Source organism: Diabrotica undecimpunctata, chromosome 8 (assembly GCF_040954645.1).
Source record: "Diabrotica undecimpunctata isolate CICGRU chromosome 8, icDiaUnde3, whole genome shotgun sequence".
Lineage (NCBI taxonomy): Eukaryota > Metazoa > Arthropoda > Insecta > Coleoptera > Chrysomelidae > Diabrotica > Diabrotica undecimpunctata.
In genome coordinates, this window is record NC_092810.1 from 30,337,787 (window position 1) to 30,362,234 (window position 24,448).

Here is a 24,448-nt window from a genome sequence, read left to right on the forward strand (position 1 = left end):
CAATTTTTGACATTTCTCGGTTTTAATACCAATTTTTAGCAACACAATATAGAGTAATATCTTAATAAGTTAAAAGATATAAGTGTTTGAAAATACTCTGTACAGGAAACGAACTTGACATAACCATTCCAAACAGGGGAAAACGTTGATAGGTCCACATAATCCTAGTACTTAGCAACAATGAAATGCTACATTGGGTAACCTGATTTCTACAGATGCTTTTAGTTTCTTTGTTCTGAAGGTTATGTTAGTATTCAGTTTGTTTTATTTTAAAGTGAAAGTGATTATTTACGTTTGGTACTTTTATCTGATAATAAAAATAATCATGGCAGGTACGGTTGAGTGTTCGAGTGATCAATTACCTTGTGTTCGTGGGAAAAACTCATGCAAGTCTCATGCAACTAGCGAACCTTGTAAATGTGCTAAGAAATGTTTTAATGCAATCTCTGAACATTAAAGACAATTTACTATAAAAAATATGAACTCTTTCAAAAATAATTACGAAATAAACTTATATTTAGCGGGCTTGGTTACCTAGTTTCCGAGATTACAAAGTTTTTTTTATGTGAAAATAAAACGGGAAACCAGTGTGGAAGATGTCCACGTGTACAAGATTGCTTTTGTGTCATTTCATGGTACAGCATGAAGTAAAGTTGATATTCTTATAAATAAATTTAAAAAATCAAACGAAACTTCCAGGAACCTACAAGGTCTTTAAAGAAGCGTAACAACGTCAATCCGAGCACAAAATTGATCATTATCTCAAGTAAATCTCCATAAGAAAATCTAAGGTTAAAATTGGTCACAAAGTCGTACAGCTCGGAAACAGCTAGACGGATCATAAGATATGAGGTACCGATGGAAAGGGTGGATGAAGACGATTATTAAAACAAACATGGCGTCGTGTCAAAAAGCCACTGTGACATATTTTTATTGGATCGTATCGTTTGAGGTATCAAACGATTGGAATTATGTATACCTCATCTAATTTACATACTGTTGCACGTCATCCGCGTCATAGCCCGTGAGGTCACATGATACCAACACGAAATATTTAGGCGGTAGGTGTGTTCTTTTTTAGAATCACTTTGCCGAGTACACTGGCATTACAGCCACTAGACATATTTTATTATATACGCGTAGAAATAATATTTTAAGATTTCTATTAATGTTAACTTAAAGAAATACACAATAATATGTTTTTAATTGTATTTTTTGTATTTGTATTTAATTTGTATAAATGCATTATAAAGCGTTTTTATGAAGAACATTTGATCAGACCACACTGTAACTGTAATCGAACGAAGGTGATATTTTGGCATAAATTGGTAACACTTATTTGACAGTTGCGGTGTTGACACTTTTTATTTTACATTTTACATAAAATAAAATAAATATCTATGTACTCCATTTTACATCTTTATACGACGCTTACAAGCGGCTCAAATTATTTTTAACAAGATTATTTTTTAACTCTTGTTTTGTTTCTATTTATTTACATTAAATATTAATTTCTTTTGTTGTATAATCCACTTTTGCAATAATTATGTGATCTATTTGATTTAAAATGGATTCAGGATTTTTTTATACTTTGGCAACTATGTCAACTTCGATCTCTGTCAATGATAATGACGTGCAACGGTAAGTAAATTAGATGGACTGTATTCGCTCCGTGCGTGACTGACGCGACACCTACCGCCTTCATCTGACAGTTTTGGACCTACCAATTTTCAGGTTAAACATATGACATATGTTTGACATTGTTAAATACATGCGAAATTGACAATTATTAATAATTAACTTTTTAATTATATTTTTTCAGTTTGTGTACAAAATAAATGTAGTATTAAAAACTGGGTTTCTCAAAATTCATCATAATATATGATTTCAACCACAAACGGAAAAGAAAGGAAAAATCTAGTACTGGCAAATCAAGTTTTTCACGCGAAAGAGCATATATTTAAAAACAGTAATAGTAAAAGTTATGATAATAAAAGCTAAAGTCATCAGGCACTCTGCAGTTAGCTTGAAGCCTTATAAAATATCATTTAAGGTAAATAATTAAAATTTTTCCTATTTCAATTGCATAAAAATGAAGTTATGTGATATTTACTTTTTCATATTAATAGCACGGATCCATCTTTTTCTTTTCTATAATTTATATGTAATCTTTGGGAACCTAGAAAAACTACACTTACTATTTTTGCTATTATTAGCACAATTAAATACGCAATATGTATTTGCACACATTTTTGATAAAATTTATGTGTAAAAAGGTAGGTCCAATTTTGTCATGTTTCGCCGCTACGCACGCTGTTATCGTTTCAAAGTACCCCTACCATGGTCACGCACGGAGCGAATACAATAAAGCTAATGAAAAACAAGATTATGTCAAAGTATGTAGCGTCCACTGATAGGTATGAGTAAACATATATAAAGGGTAACGTTCACTGATAGACATGGGCATGTCGAAACATATATACAGGGCATAGTCAAAAGTATGTGACTACAAGAAGACTACAGGGTATCGTCAGTACCTGGAAAACTGGAATTATATTGTAAAATGTTTTATGACAATGTTTCATTTGATACTTTTTGCATCAAAAATATATTTGTTTCATTTTATTTTGTAGGTAAATACTGTGATGTCCTTATTCACAGGGGAAAAATTTGTTAAGTCCTTGTAGACGAATAAAAAACAATTAATACCAGTAATATGCGATATAAATAAAAAAAAAACTAAAACGTTAACCAACAATCAATATAACAAATTTTTTTCTTTTTATTACTGATTAATTATAAGACGTATTTTAACATAATCACAGAGTTTTAAATTTTGAAAATGTTCTCCTGCACAAAACCAAAAAATGTGACTTATCAAGTTATTTTCAGGGTCTAAAGCAATTTCATCTCAAAGTGGTGCACCAAGGGTAACGTTACGTGAACTATTTGGCGGCAGATCAAACTAAAAAAATTCCCAAAGAGTATAAAAATTTAAAAAATTATATGTTCCAATAAAATAGCTTTAGAACAATAATACGGTTCCCTAGGTAAAAGGTTAAATTGTACTTAAAATATTACCATTTTAGACGCCTTGTGTAACGCTTTACAATTCTTCTGTCAACGACACGTGACATCGGAAACGTCGATTGTGGTTTAGAGCGATTTCTTACTGAAGTGATTTATCTTTTTCTGACACCTCCTTGTGTTTAATATCGTGTAATACTTTTTAAAGCTTTTCCGATGCTTTTAACGTTTTAACAACACTTTCTTTTTTTCTTTAGAGGTCAAAAGTCAAAGTACTGAAGTAATTAATCCGTATTGGCGCGTTTTAACGCTTTTAATGCTTCTATATGCTTTTTTCTTGCTTTCCAACGCTTTTCTGTTATTGATGCATTACCTATAAATGGTTGGTTGAGTTTAAGGGTCAAAGATCATAGTGTGCTGAAGTGTTGTATCTTTTACGGCGCATTTTAATACTTTTTAATACCATGTAACGCATGGTATTAAAAACTTCTTTTAACGCTTTATTTTAATTTTACAAAGCTTTTCTGTTAATGACGCGAGTCATGGATTGACCTACACATTGACCTATAGAGTGCTGATTTTGCTGCATAGTTTCATCTGAGTTTATAATAATGTTACGAACATGCATTCTACGTAGCCCATATAACGGTTGCAGCCCGGGACGAGAATGATCTGTCCTTCTAGATGCGACGGGAACTGTCGACCGCTGGAAAGTTTGACCCGACAAGCGATGAGACGAATTGGAGGTGGGCTACTCCAGATTGTTCGAGTACATAGTGACTTTTATATAAAAGCCTACCTTCTAGGAGTTAAGTTTAGCTGATAAGGTATTACCGAACTGTAAACTTATAAATAAATATATTTATATAAATTTGAACCGCTCGTTTTATTAAAAAACGTTACAGTTGGTGTTACGGTGTGAGATTTAGAAATAAATTCAGCAGTGATTGCTAAATAAAAAAAAAAGACTTTTGAACTTTTGAAAGGTATTGTTCGTCGGGAACAGCCGCGTAGTTCGGCAGTGATCTTTGTAAAAAAAAGAACATTTAAAAAATACGTGTGTGCCTGACCAAAGATGCTGCTAGTTCAACTTTCAGTAAAACAGTTGCGTGAGCAACTAGAAGAACGCGATGAAGACTGCAGCGGGTCCAAGAAGATCCTCCAAGAACGACTGAAGAATGTTCTTAACAAGAATGGATATTTCCCAGAGACATTCGATTTTCAATCAGCAGAAGAAGCAGTTTTAATTAAGATCGAAGAAACTTCTAAAAAAAATGATAATAAATTTGCTGGTCCTGAGACGAAGTGTCTACGAGGACTTGATTTATATACCTTTTATAAAGGATTTTTACTTAAATTTTTTGATGGAAAGTCTTCTTGGTCCATATACCTTAGACAATTTGAAGCTATTGCGACAGCCAATCATTGGACAGAACAAGAAAAAGCTGTTTCCTTGACTGCTGCTTTACGAGGTGATGCTGCGGATATCCTAAGATCAATTCCTAAGGGCCAAGAAAAATGTTACCAGACCTTGTTCACTCGACTAGACAAACGTTACTGAGATGCTCATCTACAACAAGTCTACAAGGCGCAACTAAGAAGTAGAATTCAACGAGCAAGTGAAACTTTGCAAGAGTTTGAAGCAGATGTTGCTCGTATAGTACTAAAATTGCAGATCTATACAGGAAAGGAAGCAGGTGCCGCGTCGGAACGGAATCAGGGAATGCATGTGGTGTGCGAGTTGTGTAGTGAGTTGAAAGGCCACAATATTGTGATAACTTTTTTACATCATACAATTTAGGACATCTTCTTCTAAAAAGAAAAAATACAATGCTGGGGACTATAAGAAAAAATAAGCCAGAGCTTCCAGCACAAATTGCGAATAAAGAAGTTCATAGTTCGTCTTTTTACTTCACGCAAGATACCACTGTTGTTAACTACATATATTCCTAAAAAGAATAAAAATGTTATTCTTATGAGTACTTTACATCATGATAAGGCTATTAGTGACAGAAATGACAAAAAGCCCCAAATCATTTTAGATTATAATTCCAGTAAGGGAGCAGTGGATACTCTAGATCAGCTTGTTGGTACATATACATACATGTAAGAGGAAGACAAATCGCTGGCCTATGATTGTTTTTTATAATATGCTGGACATTTCTGCCTACAACGCGTTCGTTTTATGGACATCAATAAACCCCCACCTACAAACTTACAAAACGGCAAATTTTTCTTGAGGAATTGGGAAAAACACTGGTGAAACCACTTATCCTTTCCAGGAAAAATTTACCAAGAACTAAGACTCATAAGAACTGGTAAAAAGAACACGAACACAAGCGAGAAGAGAAGATGGAAATTCTAGTGAATCGTCTATGGACAATCCAACTCCGCCTGCTAAACGAGCACGCTGTAAATTTTGCTCTAAAAACGATAACAAGACTAATATTTTATGTTGTATATGTCACAAACATATTTGTAAAACCCATTCTTTTTATTAGTGTCCCAGTGGTAAACTAAATTAAATTTTGTAGGTATTTGTTCTTAGGCTTTTCTGGGAAAGAAAAAAATGCCTTTTATTTTTGTTAATAAGGTTTAATTTACATTAGCAACATAATTTTTGTTTAATTAACTATAATTTTTTGTTAATAAAGATTTGTTACCGTTAACCATAGTTGGGTTATATTCACCCGAACAGTACATTTGCATAGTTGACTCGAACGGTACAGCAGGATTAAAGATTTTCCGATGCTTCTAACAACACTTTCTTCTTCTACAACTTTTTGTGTTAGCGTTGCGTGATATTAAAGGCGTTGGTACATTTAAGAGTCAAAAGTCAAAGCATACTGAAGTCATTTATCCGTATTGTTTGCGTTTTTAATCGCCACAGCGCTATTTTTTGTTATACAACTCTTTTTTATCATCGACGTAGGATCTAAAACGGGCTGGTTGAGGTTTAGAAGTCAAATGTCAAAGAGTACTGACGTGGTGTATCTCTTTCGATACATTTTAACGCGTTTTAAACCTTTTTATTGTGTAACGCCTTTTGCACTGCTTTAACGCTTTTCTGTTAACAACCCATGTCCTTAAATGCGCTGGTTAAAGTTTAAAGGTAAACTGACACTATTTTATAGTTTGTGTAATGCTTTTTAAACCTTTCGGATACTTTTAACGCTTCCACAAAGCTTCTTTCTTTTCCAACGCTTTTGCATTAACGAAGTACTCTTTTATGAAGCCTTTTTTATGAAAGCGGTCTGTTATAAAAACTTGTCCGATACTTTTACCATTTTTAACCATTTTTTCTGTTTAACAACGCTTCCTTGTTATCAACACGTGACCTTAAATCCGCTGATTTTGGGTTTACAATGTTTTTTTCTGTTTTACAACGCTTTGCTCTTAGCATTGTGTGACTTTTTAAACCTGATAACGTTTTTAAAAACTTTTTAATTGAATGTAACACGGTTTAAAGTTTTTCCGATACTCTTAATGATTTTACAACGCTTTCTTCTGTTTTACAAGGCTTTTCTGTTAACATCGTGTGACCTTGACGGTTTACGAGTCAAAAGTCAAAGCATATTGAACTGTCTTATCTTTTTTGGCGTATGTTAACGTTTTTTAAATCTTTTTAATCGTATATAACACGTTTTAAAGATTTTCCGGTACTTTTAATGCTTTTATAACGCTTTCTTTTTGAAGTTATACTTCTATACGCACGGTCGGCGTTGGAAATTTGCATGAGAGTGAATCTGTGAAACCATTACATATGTAAGATAATGAGTAAGAGAGAGACAGAAGATATATTTTCTCTCTCTTCCTCTCTCGAGAATAAAAATGTTCCTTTTGTATATATATTTAATATTATATATATTATATATATAATATTGTATATATATATACATATATATCCAGTTGGATTCGGTTCGTCAAAGCGAATAGACGTGCGATACTTAAAATCTAATTAACGAAATCGGTGTTATCACCTTGTAATTAAAAAAAACTAGTGTATTCATATAAAAATTACACATATCGATTTAAAAAAAAAAAAGAAAAATTTAAGTGGTTTAAAGATCATGAGTGTTAGTAGCGGGGGTAGAAAACCCCCCGAAAAAGATGAGTTGGAAGGTGATATGGATGTGTCCCATCCGGATCTTCCACCTTCTCCAGTGGAGGAATTTAGAGGATTTCAAAATATCAACCCTATTTCACAGATAAGTACTGATCATGTTTCTGAAATTGTTTCCGGAAAAAATTTAAACGTAAACACGGTCATTAACACAATAAATCAATATTCTTCAAAAGATAATGGGCCATTTTTTGTTTATATTCAAAGTAAAACAGGTAAAATAGGCAATTTACATAAAATAGCTACGGCTAGACTAATAATTAATGCAATACCAGAAATTAAACATGATATAGTTAACATATCGGTAATAGGAGCTAATAAAATAAAGGTTGAATTAACTTCTTATGCAAGCGCAAATAAATTATTAACAGCACAGTCATTAAAGGATAAACAATACGATACATACATTCCAATGTTTTTTACTCACGTAAAGGGAGTCATAAGGCAAATAGATTTAGAATTATCGGAACAGGAATTAAAAGAAATTATTAAACCGAAATTAGGATATAATTTAGAAGTAAGTCACGTAAAAAGAATTTCACGTAAAAATGACAAAAATGAAATTGTTCCAACAACTACAATTATAGTTACATTTAGAGGTCAACTTTTACCTACTAGGGTAATAATAGAAAAAATGGTGTATGAAGTCGAAAAATACGTGCCAAGAGTAATGCAGTGTCTTAAATGTCTAAGATACGGCCATATTAGTACACAGTGTAGATCAAAAGAACGCTGTCAAAATTGTGGAGAAGACCATAAAGTAGAAAATTGCCAAAAAAATGAACCAATATGCATTTATTGTAAAGAAAAGCATTGCGCCACTGATAAAAAAAATTGTTTAGAATTTAGTAGACAAAAGAGTATAAAAAAAACTATGGTATATGAAAACTTATCATACGCTGAGGCTTCTTCTAAGCACGAAAAAAGTTTTTCAAGTGTAGCAAAAACTGACACAAATTCAAACCGGTATACTGTTACTTTAAAAAGAAAGAGGTTAGCTATAACCCCAGAGATCGATGAAACATTCGAAAAACACAAAGAAATAATTTCAAATCCAAAAATTTTAACAGAACCTGTTTTCAATAAATTTAAAAATATACCAAATTATAATAATAGTTGTGATGATAATAGCACTTTAAGTAAACAGATAAAAACTCGCGAATCAATATTAAATCTTATCAAAGATGTTTTAACTTTTTCAAATATAGAAATTAAAAATAGTACACTTATTGAAAATATAAAAGACAGTATAACGCAAATTCTATCAGACTATGAGTAACTTAAATATACTGCAATGGAATGCTAGATCAATTCTGTGTAATAAAGGTCATTTTGAAAAATACATTTTCGATAATAAGATTAATGTAGTGTTGCTTTCGGAAACCTGGTTAAAGGAATCTTCACATTTTTTTATTAATAATTTTAATATATTTAGACACGACCGTAATGACGGTTATGGAGGAGTTGCAATCTTATTAAAAAAATTCCTTACATTTTTTCCTAAGCCAAAATTTACTCCAATAAAGTTCGTAGAATGTGTGTCGGTATCAGTGTCAATAAATAAAAATATCAAAATCCACCTATACTCTATATACGCCAAACCAAAACTAAACATTAGAGAAACAGATTGGGTTGCCTTTTTTGATAGCCTAGAAAAGCCATTTTTGGTAGGAGGCGATTTCAATTGTCATCATACTGCATGGGGAAATAGTTATTCAGATATATCGGGTTCAAGGCTTCTCGGTGCTATAGAGGAGTGTAACTTAAATTATTTAAATACAGGAAGCGAAACATTAATACCTAGATTTGGAAGTAATAATAAATCTGCTGTAGATATAACAATATGTTCTAGAGATATAACTTTAAATTGTGATTGGAAAACTGATATTATACCATTAGGTACTTCCAATCATTTTCCTGTTCTAATTAAAACACATTTTAATACTACTCAAGTATCCTTTAAGTGTAAAAACAAAGTTAATTTAAATAAAGCTGACTGGTCCCTTTTCTCTCAGATAGTAGATGAACACTTAGATGAAAGTAATAACGAAAGATCTTATAAAAGTTTTATAGAGTCACTAAATCATGCTACAAAACTAGCAATCCCACAGAAGAGAACAGAGATCAAATCAGAATTTAGCAAAGTTTGGTGGAATCAGAGATGTGCAAATGCCATTAAATGTCAACAAGAAGCTTTTTTGCTTTACAAAAGGCAGTCAAATTTAACTAACTATTTAAAATATAAAAATTCAGTAGCAGTCGCCAAAAAAATAATATTACAAAGCAAAAAAGATTCTTGGCAAAATTTTTGTAAACAACTTAACAGAAACACACCTATAAAAGATATATGGAAATATATAAAGAAAATAAAAAATACATTTAATCCTCCAAAAAATAGGACCCAGGAAGGGGAGTGGGTAGAAATGTTCTTCAATAAAATTGCTCCAAGTTGGGTGGAAACAAATATTCGGCCGATTAGTTTACTGAGCACGGATGATATAGATAGGGAATTCTCAAGTATGGAAATAAAACAAAGCCTCAAAACTAACAATAATACAGCGCCCGGAGTTGATAACATTTATTATAAAATGCTCGCTAGTTTGTCAGAATCAAGTATAGAAATTTTTCGCAAAATAATAAATACTACATGGAATCGGGCAGAATTTCCAACAAGCTGGAAGGAATATTCAGCAATCCCAATTCTAAAGCCAAATCGAGATGCGGAAGATCCAGATTCATATAGAGCAATTTCTCTAGCTTCTTGTGTCTTAAAAACTTTAGAAAGAATGATCAAAGTCAGACTAGTTCATTGGCTTGAAAACAATAAAAAATTACCTAAATTACAGTTTGGCTTCAGAAGAGGATGTTCAACCATTGAAAATGTAGGTAACCTAGTAAGTGATATAAATATCGCTTTTACTAACAACAAATCACTTACAGCAATTTTTGTAGATATAGAATCAGCATATGATAATGTGATATTAGACATTCTCTATGAAAAAATGGAAAAAATGGGAATTTCTCAAGCTTTGACCTCACGTATCAGATTACTATATTCCGATAGAACAGTTTCAATAAATATAAATGATGAAATATTGGGCCCTAAAACGACCAATATTGGGTTACCACAAGGAAGTATACTAAGCCCTGTACTATACTTAATATACACAGCAGATCTGGAATGTAAAATTAAATCTGAGAACATTTCTATATTACAATTTGCCGATGATATTTGTATATATTCACCATGTCAATATATTGAAGAAGGGTGCAAAAAATTAAATATAGCTTATAAGAACCTCAATAAATGGTGTAATGAAAATGGACTAAAAATTTCCAGGAAAAAAACAGAAGTTTGCATTTTCACGAGAAAAAGAAAAAACATTCCAACCGAATTAACATTGGATACAACAAAGTATAGCGTACGTGCATCAGTAAAATACCTAGGAATGCATTTAGATAAAAAAATGACATGGAAAAATCACATAGATTATCTAATCAAGAAAACAGAAAAAGGAATTAACATCTTACGGTCAGTATGTGGAACAAAATGGGGATCAGATCCAAATGTAGCAATCCTTCTGTACAAATCCTACATTAGGTCAATACTGGATTATGGTTGTTTCTTCTACGACCAAGCTTCAAAAAGTCAACTAGAAAAAATAGACCACGTAGTAAATAAGTGTCTAAGACTATGCCTAGGGGCTTTAAAAAGTACACCAATTGATTGTTTATTTGCAGAAGTAGCGGAAACTCCACTAAAATATCGCCGAAAGATTTTAGCTTCCAATTTTATAGCTAAATTAAGCTCCAAAAAAAGCGACTTAGTCCAAAAAATTAATATACTGTTGACATCGGATCTTACCCACAGTTATTGGAAGTCGAAAAAAAGTTTAACTATTACAGAGTCATATTATGTAATACATAACGTAATAGAAGAAATACACTCTTCAGATATAGATCCATTATATAGTATAAATATTTACAACATCCATCCAATTAACTGTGTTTTTCTCCAAGATTATTCAAAATTTCACCCAAGAATTAGGCAATACATATTTAAGCAAGATTTAGAAAAGTATCTTCCCAGGCGTCGCTATATATTCACCGATGCATCAAAGAGTAACAATAAAGTAGGTTGCGCTATATTTGATTCACATAATAACATTAAAAAATCTTATAAATTAAATGAAAAACTAACAATATATACGGCAGAATTAATCGCTATATTAGAAGCTCTTCTATATATAAGTAATATGAAAGTTACAGAAGAATCATTTGCAATTTGTTCAGATAGTAAAAGTGCTGTTATCAAAATAAAAAATATCCACCAGGTCAATAGTAATTATATTTTTACCAAAATAATTACTAAACTTCATGAACTACAAGCTCAAAAGGTTAATGTATCACTTGTTTGGATTAAAGGGCATTGTGGAATAAAAGAAAATGAAGAAGTAGACGAAGAAGCTAAAATAGGAAGTAGAACAGGAGAATATTTAAAGTATAAATGTCCTCACAATGAAATTGCTTGCCACGTAAAGCCCATATTACTATCAGAATGGAGAGAAATGTATAGAAGCAGTCCAAAAGGAAAATTTTATAAAAACATAGTTACCGAGCCTCCTAGCCAATCTTGGTTCTCAAGACTGTCGGGAAGTAAGCGGTTTTTCTCTGTATTGTGCAGATTAAGGTTCAACCATGTTTTAACTCCGCAGTATAAATATAAAATAAAATTAAGTGATTCTCCTAATTGTACATGCGGAGAAGAAGGTACAACAGAGCACATGATATTAGGCTGTTCTAAAATAAGTAATGAAGTAAAAGTATTAAATGAAGAAATAACCAAAATACCCAAAATCACCAAACCATATAACCTAACCCAATTATTAAGTTTAGAAGATTGTAATATTTATCAAATTTTGTATAAACATATTTTATGTATTAGATTAAGTTTATAGCCTATGTTTTTTTCCCTTTGTGCAAAGCCCTAAGTCTATCCGAGGTCCACCTGTCTCGTCTAAATGCTCTGATCGACCCCTGAGCGTCAAATTGTATCCTAGTCTAATATCCCAAATTATATAAGATAAAAAGATAGGAAAAAAAACAAATAAATAAATATATGTGTGTATATATATGTATATATAAAAAAATAAAAAAAAAAAAAGAAAAAAAAAAAAAATAAAAAAAAAACACAACAAAAGGAAATTATTCAAAACAAGCTGAATATGTTATAAGAGAAATAAAAATCTAAGGTATAATTGTAAAATTAGATATATAGGAAATATTTCTTTGTAAAATTAGAGCAGGACTATGATTGTATAGCAAACGAGAAGAAAGCAAGGGTCACTCCTTTATAGCTTCCGAATAAAAAATACAAAATAATCCCATAAAGGTAAGATGGCGAATGGACAGAGACTCCGAAGCCAATAATGCACAATCACACACACATATACATATATATATATATATATATATATATATATATATATATATATATATATATATATTTATATATATATATATATATATATATATATATATATATATATAATATTATATATAATATAATATGTATTAATATTATTATTTATGTGATATGTTTTGTATTATTTAAAATTAAACGTTTATAATTATTTTAGGCTTTTGTATTTCAAAATAATCACTGTTTTACCCAGAACTGTAAATTTTGAAATCCGTTAGTGTCATGTCTAATTGGCAAATCCTTTACGTGTTTGGTTCATACGCTGGTGGTTGTGAGTTCGAATCCCAATTATGAATTTCCTTTTTTATTTTTGAAATATTTAAAAACCTCACGTTAATCTTATTAAATATATGTAATATACGCAAAAAACATAAATTTTAAAATAAAATGAAAATTTACAACATAATCCGAGTTGTTGGTTTTTTATTTTTATCTTCGTAAAGTAAGTTATGTATATTGGCAGTTTTAAATACTTATGAATATTACATTTTAATTTATATTGTATTATTATATTGAATTATGTTGCAGTGTATTTATTGTATTGTAATTTTTATATTAATAACAAAATAAACAATGAATTTTACTGCAGAGTATGTGTAAAAAATTTTTTTTGCGTTCAACTCCTTTTATACATATATGAAAATAAAAATATATATTTTCATAAAAATATTGATACAATCCTTCATTTACTATACTCCTATTACAGGTCAAATGTTTATATACAGCAAACGATGCACCATATACCTATATACCTAATTCTTTTTCTCTTTCTGCTCTCTCTTACCTATAGCATTAAATATGTAATGATTGTGCAGATTGACTCCCATATAAATTTGTAACGGCGAACGCGTGTATAGAAGTATAACTTCTACCGACAGTCCCACTGGACTGCCACACCCGTTTTTTATTTAAGGTTTTAGTTTAAGGAGCCAAAGTGTACTGAAATGGTTTATCCTTTTCGACGCCCTTAAACTCTTTTTAAAACTTTTTACAACTCTTTGCTTTGATTTTTAAAGCTTTTTATTATTGTGTAACGCTTTTTCGATAATTTTACAACGCTTTTTTCTAGTTTACAACGTTTTTACGTCAACGACGCGTCACCTTCAATGCGCAAGTTACTGTTTATGGATCAAGGGTCAAATGGTACTGAAGTGTTTTACCCTTTTCGATACCTTTTAACGGTTTTTGGAACTTTTTAATAATATATAACGCTGTATACACTGTTAAACCCAACCTAACCCATTCTCCTGTTTGATTACTGTCTAATTACTACTCAACTAAATAATTAAACAAAGTAAGCAAATAAAAAAAACTAACCTGTAGGCTTTGAGATAATCTAACAAAATCTTGTTGAACAGCTTCGGTGTTATCTAATTCTTGTTGCAAAGAAAATACTCTCGATTTTAATTCACTATTTTGTTTTTCCAGGGTTTTCTGCAAATAAAAAGTGATATTAGGTTTAAAATGTTTATAGTACATGAAAAGCAAAATATTTGTTAAGGCAAATGCATATTTTGCTTTTCAGTTTATTTTTCTTGGGTTAATTAGTTACACAGACATTTAGCTTAAAGAACTACATCAAATTCCAGACCGCCTTTAATGTACTTAAGAAACATTTAAGCATACAATCGAGTTCCAATTTTTAAGAAGGAATAAAGCAAAAGGAATGCCTAACGCTTTAGTAATTAATTAATGTAGGCCTGGATTTTGTAATAGTACACCGTTTTCATGGTTTACAGGTCGTGGTATGGAATTATTTCTTCCCGACGTTTCGGCTGCAACTGTGGCTAGCATTATCAAAGATTATGCGCAAATTGTCATAACTTTTCGTTGGTTATTGATGATCTTCCATGAATATCTTCGATATTTATAGCTTTTGTGCCTTTCGGGATTTGTCGATTAATGTAAATCGGTACTGTGATTCTATGGAGAGATGTTTTGTATTGGGTAACGGTAAGATCCAGCTACTGTTTATATGCACATCCCCTTCATTACTGTTGGTATGATATAATTACCATTATATTTGTAAAACATGTAATTTTACACTGTGTTTTGTTGCTACCATATACAGTGAACTACAACTATAACAAATAAAGTAAAAGTTACCTTTTAACATTTACTGAGCATAAACTACTCTATATAAAATTAGAGAAATATATTAAGACACATATTACAAAGCCCCCTAAATGAAATATAGATCTAAAATTATATTGAGGGTGTTGAACATTGATATCCCAGTCTGGTTATACAAAAATCATCGATTTCACGGCAAAATTTTTCGCAGATATCTGAAGCTTTTAAGACATAGGTGGAAGTTACTAGATGACGAATAGATGAAAAAGTACTCGTATTTTTACGTATATCATTTTTTTATATCAAGAATATCTTTATTTTCCCGTTTTTTAAATTAAAATTGATAAATAGTTTACGGAGATATTTGCAAAAAAGCAGTTTTTTTGCACTAATTTATAAATTTTATTAATTTTTTTATTAACAAAATAAAATGTTATTAATATATTTGAACATCGAGGAATTACCGTCTTTTAAATTTGTGCGAAATTTCTCCCCGATCGGTCAAATGGTTTAAAAGTTATTTAATTGATTTATCCCTGAAGCTAAATATTTAAACTATTGAACTTGCTCTATTAATGATGTTAGACACATGCAGCAAATTTCATAGGATTCTTTAAGACTTAAACTATCTCAGAAGTTAAATGTGTATTGCGTTTTTATCGAAATTATTTACAAAATAAACGTTTGAAACAGGGGCATGTTTTTTTAGTTATAAACAATTGTAATAACTTCTATATTTTTCAAGCTACAGACTTGTATGTACAACCATTGGATAGCTGGTAAAAAAACTCACATTTAAAAAAAACCTTCTATGGCCAATGGGAACGAATTTAGAAACTATTTTTTCAAAACTCATATCTCCATTGCTTATAAACATTAAGAAGTAAAATTTGCACAAATTTTGAAGGAAAATCTAAACTTTATATGGAAACTTATAGCTATAAAATGTATTCAATAACTTACAGCCCTTCGGAGCGAAGGTACTTTCGAAAGATCGACATAGGAAAGTGGAGGGGATAACTGTTTCAGCTCCGTTTTTTTTTTCGAGATCGGAACTTCAAATTGAAACACGTAGGAAAAATTAACATTATCTCGGCTTCCATTGCAGCTAGAAGCTTTTTTTTTAATCTGGGGTAGCTCGTCGAAATATGAATAACTACATAGTTTTGGCCGGGAAATATGGGATACCTCGGAAAAATTGAGAAATTTGTCTGTAATAGTCTGACGCAGTATTATTAATGATGACATAATTTTCACCCCCCCCCCCGGAAAATGATGTAATAATACTTATATACTTTATAAATTTAATTTCATGGGATTTTCCGAGATTTCCCGGGAAGGGGGGATGGGGGTGAAAATTATGTCATATTAATACTGCGACAGACTTCTATTCTTCGAGCCAAATTAAAAAAAAAAGTAAGTTTTTACGGTGAATTTCAAATGGACTCAATTTTTCCGAGGTTTCCGATATTTCCTGGAAAGTGAAAGTAGTTATTCATATTTCGACGAGCTACACCAGATTAAAAAAAAAAGGAATAAGATTAAAAAGTTTCTTTCGAAAGTACCTTCGTTCGAAAAATTGGATGAATTTTTTATAGCTATAAGTTTCAATATAAAGTTTAGATTTTCATTCAAAATTTGTGCACATTTTAATTCTTAATGTTTATAAGCAATGGGGATACGATTTTTTAAAAAATAGACCCTAACTTCGTTACTATTGGTCATAGAAGGTTTTTTTTTAATGTGAGTTTTTTTACCAGCTAACCAATGGTTGTGCATACAAGTCTGTAGCTTGAAAAATATAAAAGTTATTACAATTTTTTATAAGTAAAAATAATACCCCTTTTTCAAACGTTTATTTTGTAAATAATTTCGATGAAAACGCAATATGCATTTAACTTCTGAGATAGTTTAAGTCTTAAAGAATCCTATGAAATTTGCTAAATGTGTCTAGCCTCATTAATAGAGCAAGTTCAATAGTTTAAATATTTAGCCTTGGTGATAAATAAATTAAATAACTTTTAAACTATTTGACCGATCGGGGGGAAATTTCGCACAAATTCAAAAGACGGTAATTCCTAGATGTTCAAATGTATTAATATTTTATTTTGTTAATAAAAAAATTAATGAAATTTATAAATTAGTGCAAAAAACTGCTTTTTTGCAAATATCCCCGTAAATTATTTATCAATTTGAATTTACAAAACGGGAAAATAAAGATATTCTTGATATAAAAAAAATTATATAAATATTGTTTATGTAAAAAAGGGAAAAAAGACAAAAAATCAAATTGTGACCATAAATTATTGTTTAAAAAAACGCAAGGTAAAAATACGAGTACTTTTTCATCTATTCGTCATCTAGTAACCCCCACCTATGTCTATGAAATTTTTCGACCTTTTTTTTAACCAGACTGGGCTATGAAGCCAGTTTGTGCATATTAATTTTGCTACAAAATTATAGCAATACAAAATTAACTTACTATTGCTTCGCTAAGTTCTTCTATTTTATTACTCTGTTCTCTAATTTTTTCTTGATTAACACTATCGGAATTGGCTAATTTTTCTTGATGGGTTGATATCTGTTTTTTCTCTCTTTGGAGCTGATCCACCTGTTTCCTGTAAGAAAAGCATTTATTAGCCAATGTTTAGTATTTTATAATATAGGATATATTTGTACAAAAAGATTTAAAAACCCCAATATGGTGAATGATATCTTTTCCATATGGCCAGATGGACTAGAATCACTAGACAAATTCTACCAAACTCAAATATAACTTTTCTAAGATTAATTAAACTGAAAATACGCTTCCACTGCTGCCATTATTTCTCTGATAAACATCGTTTTCACGCATGCATTTTTAATATATGACAGGTGCCAAAAGTGAGATGGAGCTAAATTTGGTGAATAGGGTGGATGTTGCGTGAATTTGTACGTGATTTTCGAGATGATTTAGAAGCTGTACGTTGTCTTGGTGACAAATAATGTTTTCTTCTCTAAATTAATTCTTTCCTCACGAGTATTTACATTTAGATGATTCAAAAGGATACAGTTAATTGTTAGTTGAGTTTATTGTTTTACCCGCTTCAAGCAATCCACAAATTTCTTTTTGCACCCCAAAAAACTGACTAAATCTTTCTTAGCAATTTCTGGATCATATTCGTTCCCTGAACTTCTATATATTTGTTTCAGTAATCTTCTAATCCACGGATCTCATACTTATGATGATCTCCTTACTTGTATGATCTCATACAAGTAAGAATCCGTAAGATTATCAACATATCTCTACTGCTGCCATTATCTCTGTGTTCCATAAAAGCCGCTTTCCAAGCATGTATTTTTAATATATGTGAAGAGACAAAATCAGAAGATGCTAAATCTGGCAACTAGGGTGGATGTTCCATCAACTTGCACTTTTCGCTGAATTTGAGATGATTTTAGAGCTGTGCACATGGTAAAGTGTTTCCAAAATTTCGGATTTTTTTAACTTTGGAATAAGGCCTACGTCTGCTATTTGTACGAGAGTTTTTAGTTTTGCATATAGCTCTAATGACAAAAATATACACACTTAAAGTACTTTATTGCTTTTCAAAATATGTCCCACGAAGATCGATACACTTTTTTGCATACATTCAAACCCATTGGTAAAACAGTTATTCCACTCCATACCTGCATAATCGCTGTTTTAAAAGCATCCATGGCTCTTTTAGCAACTGGAACCACTACCCACGCATTAAATTATTGATCTTTGGGAACGTGAAGAAGTCGTTGGGACTTAGATCGGGGTTATACAGTGGATGGTTTAACAATTCGATGTTTTGAAGCTCTAAAAACTCTATTGTCTTTTGGGCAGTGTGAGCACTTGCATTGTCCTGATGTAGGATGATTCGCCGTTGTGTGTTGCTTTGTCGGAGTTTCGCGGTAACTTCTGGTAAACAAACGGTTATATACCAATCAGAAGTAACCGTTCTTCGATTTTCTAAAGCAATTGTTGCCACATGATCAGATTTTGACACAAAAAATTCGAAGTTGTGATTTTCTTTGACACACTTCGAGAACGGATCACTTTTGTTTATTTTCCGGTTCGTAGGAGTAATTCCAAGATTCATCGCCACTAACAATACTATAAACGTTTTTTGAGCTTCCTTTATTGAACCGTTCCAATGTTTTTCGACACCAATTGACGAGAACCGCTTTTTACTCTTCTGTGAGCAAATGAGAGATCCAACGAGAAATCAACTTCGTAACACTCAGTTCTTCATGTAGAATGAAGGATAGAGGTCTTTGAAATGCCCGGTATGTTACACGGTGGTCATCCTCAATTAGCTGACGAAGCGGATCAATGTTTATACGAAAATGGTTGCGTTTCGATTTAATTTGAGTTTCTTACCACTCCCTGACACGCGTTTCTGGGTCTTCCCGTCATCAAAGAGAGCTTGTAAGAAAACTCAAACTAAACCAAAACGCACCGACTACTCTAGCAATTATAGAAAAAATAATTACCAGAGTATGCTACTAGAGACATCTAGTGATGAAAGATGAAGTTAAATGTGTCGATAGCAATTAAAGTAAACTGTATACTCACGCTTAATCAAGCCATTAAGAGCGATAGTGGAATATAAATATTCCCAGCATCGCTCTTAATGGCTTGATTAAGCGTGAGGATCAATGTTTTGCTGTGACACTGCTGTTTTGGGTGGACCTGGTCTGGATTTGTCGCTGAGACTTGAGCGACCACGTTGAAATTCGCAATACCAGCGGGAAATAGTTGGCTGGTGTGATGTTTCATTCCCAAACACAGAAACCATTTCAGCGGGACATTGCTGTTAGAATAATCCTCTCCGAAAATTGTAAAAAATTATTGCTCGAAAATATTCTTGGCTAAGATCCATTTTTCGACCGAATTTCTAATTTAAAAAATTCACTGTATCTACACCACTTGTTGTATCGCAATAGAACTCTCGATTTATGTGAACAAAAGATTGAGGTTACTTTTGTGTTGAAAGGTTTTATTGGTGGCGCTCTCTAAGCGGTTATATGGAAAACTAAAAAGACAAACCATGTAAAGTCCCGAATAGTAAGTAAAAATTGTGTTAACAACAATCAACGATTAGAAAATGGCTATCACCTCAACTTGACTTTCAACAATGTTACAAAGAGTCGGAAAATTTCCATATATATTGTATGCAAATTATGTCATAATCATCATCAACAATGCCGCTACAACTCTTCGTGAGTCTTTGCCGCGTTTACTATTGCCTTCCATGTTTGTCGGTCCTGTGCCAGTAATTCCCATTTTCGCACTCCCATTTTCTCTAGATCTTCTTTGACTGCATCTTTCCACCTTTTTCTAGGCCATCCTACAGACCTTCTTCCCTCTGGCCTTTCCCAGAACACATTGTTTATAAGTCGATTGTCGTTACTGCGTATCACATGCCCTGCCCATCTGAGTCTATTGGCCTTTATATATCTGACTAGATTTTCTTTTTCGAATAGAGACTCTAGCTCGTTATTGTATCTGCCCCTCCATTCGTTTGTCACGCTGTCTCTGCAAGGGCCATATATCATTCGAAGAATTTAACGTTCCCACACCAGCAATTTATTTATTTCTCTTTTTGTTAGCGTCCATGTTTCGCTTCCATACGCGACTGCTGGTCGTATTATGGTCTTATATATCCAGATTTTTGTATCTCGTGAAAGAAGTTTTGACTTCATTAGATGTTGCATTGCAAAGAAAGATCTGTTTCCTGCCATCATTCTCGTTTCAACTTCTCGCTCTAATTTGTTGTCATTTGTGATTGTTGCTCCTAGATATTTAAATTCTTTAGCCACTTCGAAGTTGTGATCATTTATAGTGATGTTTAGCCTTATTCGTCGTCGTTCTTGTTTTAAGACGACCATGTATTTTGTTTTGTCTTCATTTATTTTTAGACCGATGTTTAATGCAGCTTCTTCAAAGCTCGAGAAAATATCCTTAATTTCTAATGTTGATTGTGCTACTGCGTCTACGTCATCGGCAAAGGCGAGTATGATTTTTGATCCCCGAGGAGTTATGTCTGGTTTGATTTTTGGATATATTTTTCGCATGACATATTCTAAGGCCAGGTTAAATAACCATGGGGACAACGGATCTCCCTGTCTCAGTCCAGAATTTACGCAAAAAGCATTTGATATTTTTCCCCTATTCTAACTTGTGCAAAAGAAATACTTACACATATTTGTGTTACCGCAGCTAGTTTCTTGGGTACGCCGAGCTCGATCATTGCCTTCCATAATGTTGCACGATTAATTTAATCATAAGCCTGTTTGAAGTCTATAAAAATCTGATGCACGTCGTGATTATATTCCCAATACTTTTCAAGCATTTGTCTTATTGTAAATATTTGATCAATAGTCGATCTGCCAGGCCTGAAACCACACTGGTAGTCACCAACTATTTCTTCGGCGTATGGTACTAATCTTTTTAATAATATCGAAGCCAATATTTTATATGTAGTGTTGATTAGTGAGATTCCTCTGTAATTCATGCATGATTCCTTTTTTCCTTTCTTGTGTATTGGTACAATAATACTACCACACCATTCTTTCGGCATTATTTCTTGTTGCCAGGCCATTTCTATTAATTGATGAATTTTACTTATGAGTTCATGACCGCCTGTTTTAAAGAGGTCGGCATCAATATTGTCCAGACCAGGGAATTTATCGTTTTTAAGCGTTTTTATGGCATGCGTAATTTCTTCCATGCTTGGTGGGGGTATTTCTAATTCGACTGTTTGATACTCATGTTCTACGTTATTTTCACCATCTTCATTGTTTTCATCAGTGAAATTTTGGATATTAGGAGCTCTTCAAAATATTCAGAATTATGTTCAAAAAATTATATTCAAAATTATGTCATAAGGCCATTCATATTATTATAAAATGTTTTATACACTACCCTTAACAATCACGATCGAAGTTCGTTCTATCGTGCTAGTTTGATATGCATTCCATAAAATTCGAGGGAGAGAGTCCAAACAATCCTTATAAACTTTTAACAACCACTCATGAAATTGGTTTGGTGCTACAGTTTCCAAAAATAAATTTTTTTTCACTTCAGGACAGTACATTTTTTCTCCTATAAAAATTACTAAGAAACGTCAACTTTAAATATCTGTAAATATAGGAATGCGTTGATATTGAGGGTTTTGCTACACAGTATTTTGTGAAGTTGTACAGATAAACACAAAGATATAGATGACAGCAATAACTCAATTTGGGGAAAATATGGAGATTGAAGTAAACTGTGATAGCTATTTAAGAAACGCGTTTAATATATATCTTTAAATTTTATTTGTGATGATAAAGTTTATATTGGCTTAAACTGAACTTTTTTTTTGGTTCTAGACTCTCAGCTTTAACTCCAAGGAGTTCAACTTCGTTCAGTTCTTGCAGGGGATCGCCAGCGAACAATCCTTCGACGTGACCTACGTGGATATCGAAGAGAAAACGTTGACCGGTCACCACCAGTGCCTGGTGCAGCTATCCACCTTACCTGTGGCTGTCTGCTACGGTCTGCAAAACTCCGAAAGAAGCCAAGGGATCGGCAGCTCATCATGCCCTCAAGTACCTCAAAATCATGACCAAAAAATGAACAGCTAACAATACAGTCATATAGATCCAATTCTATAATTATCCATTTCCTGTATAACATTCAAATTCGGTTTCTCTATAGTTTTGTCATACGTTTTTGAGGCAGCAATTTTCTCAAGGGCACACGGCAACAAAAAGTGATAATGGATATAAAATTGACTATTGTATAGCTTTCTTCTCTTGGTAAACCAATACTTTTTTCGTCGCTCCCAACGAGCGTTCATTTAGTCTGTATATTTTCTTGTATCAAGTATTGCGTCTTTGCTTTGGTCACTTTACGCGCAAAAACTACTTTTTATTAATTTTTCAACAATTTTCAGTTCTTTTAAGAACGAACAGAGGAACTGATCTACATAAAACTTCACACGTGTTCATTAAACAGTAGTGACATATGTAGAAAAATCAAACGACAAACGTAACATCTGTTGGATATAGATAAATAAATTTAAATATTTTCTAGCAGTGTCATCTATTGGCTACTTTACTAGTTGAATAATGTATCACTTTCCTTTTTTAGAGTAGTAGCAAAATTACAGTCATAGAGTAAACACGTGTTTCATTTTGTTCATCAAATCTCCATTTTTGTTCCAGAACTTTATAATTTCTCAATAACATCGCCATCTCTCACTGAACGATAAAACTATTTAACAAACTAGTATTTACTACATGTATGGTTTGCAGTATTTAACGAATTAGTGGAAATATCTCAATAAATAAATCATTAAAATCAGTTACCACGCAACATTTATACTAAAAATGTAAAATAAAAGTGTAAATATATCAAAAATCAATAGAAAAAAATAATTAAAAAAACATTCCATCAAAACCGCTTACCTTAAAGTTCTCAATTCTAATTCCAAACTATCTTCTATTCCTTTCCTTTCATGTTGATCGTTAGTTATTCTATCTTTTAGTAACATAATCTCAGACTGAAGAGTATTGACTTTTTTCTCTTGGGCCTCTTTACCCATTTTGGTGATGATCAAGTCTTGTTGATTCTTTAGAATTATTTCTTGGAGTTCCTAATGAACAATATTTGAATATTATAAGTAAAATTTCTACGAAAATAAATTACTTAATAGAATACTTTTCATACAGGTCAAACAAATGCATTCAGCACAAACAAAGAAAATCAAATTATTTTTATATTAAATCAATTGTCGAAGGTGTCTGTCCATTGCTTAAACAAAAATGTGGCAACGGTGCTTTTTATGAGATCCAAATTCCTTAATGTTGCATATTCTACACAATTATGTCAAAAAATTGTTAAAGTATCGAATTAGTGTGTGGTTTACAGTAATTTCAAAAATTTCGACCAATCGATGTGCCCGGTTAAAAAAATATGAGCTAAAATTGCTCTTTTGATAAATTCTGGTTCTATGTTGTATTAAAGCAATGCCATTGTAGCGAAGGCGGCAGTGGGGCACGGCCTCACTGCACTCTTAAAAAAGCAATGTCATAGTTTATAAGTACTTCTTGGCTTTCTATTAATTCCTTATTTCAAATATACAGGGTAATGCATTATTGCGAGGAAGTCCAATTACTAATTGGGAGCATCGACAGGACAATACTTTAAAAATATTTTTGTTCGTATTTTTAATCGTAAAAATACGAACTTAACATAGGACTTTAATGTACCGTTACCTAAAATCGCGTGAAGTGAATGCAATGTTGTTTAAGCGACATTCAAAGTTGATGGTACTCAAATGTACCTCTGGACGTTAAGGGTCGGTAAAATTTATATTCTCTGGCCGTCAAAGGGTTAATAAATAATAAACAAATATTCAGTGATTACATTATCGCAATATTTTTGTAGGGTAAAAGCTTGACAAAAAAAATCTTTCGTAAATAATATCTTACCTCAACTGTATTTGGCAGGTCAATTATTTCACTTTGCAGTTCTTGGGAATGTGCTGTATACTTTCCTATTAACATATCATTTTCCTCTTGCAATCTGTAAAATATAAAATTACTAATGACTCATGATTCTTAAACTATTTTCCCTCATAAAATCAACATTTTTGTGAAATTAATTGTGATGTTATCTTTGGTTCATAGTTTATGAAATGGATTTTGACACGATACAGTATTACGGTTATAATGTTAAAGCT

The 24,448-nt window shown here is 31.9% G+C and overlaps 1 protein-coding gene across 1 annotated transcript in view; it reads right to left on the reverse strand.

The window, feature by feature from the left end:
* The window catches only part of LOC140448752 (rab GTPase-binding effector protein 1-like), a 35,356-nt gene that overhangs the window by 609 nt on the left and 10,299 nt on the right, over positions 1-24,448 (reverse strand). The window contains exons 6-9 of the mRNA XM_072541866.1: positions 24,198-24,291; positions 23,172-23,359; positions 17,188-17,323; positions 13,950-14,066 (exon numbers count right to left, since the gene is read on the reverse strand). Coding sequence (XP_072397967.1) covers positions 13,950-14,066; positions 17,188-17,323; positions 23,172-23,359; positions 24,198-24,291 — 535 coding nt within the window. The remainder of the gene's footprint in view (positions 1-13,949; positions 14,067-17,187; positions 17,324-23,171; positions 23,360-24,197; positions 24,292-24,448) is intronic.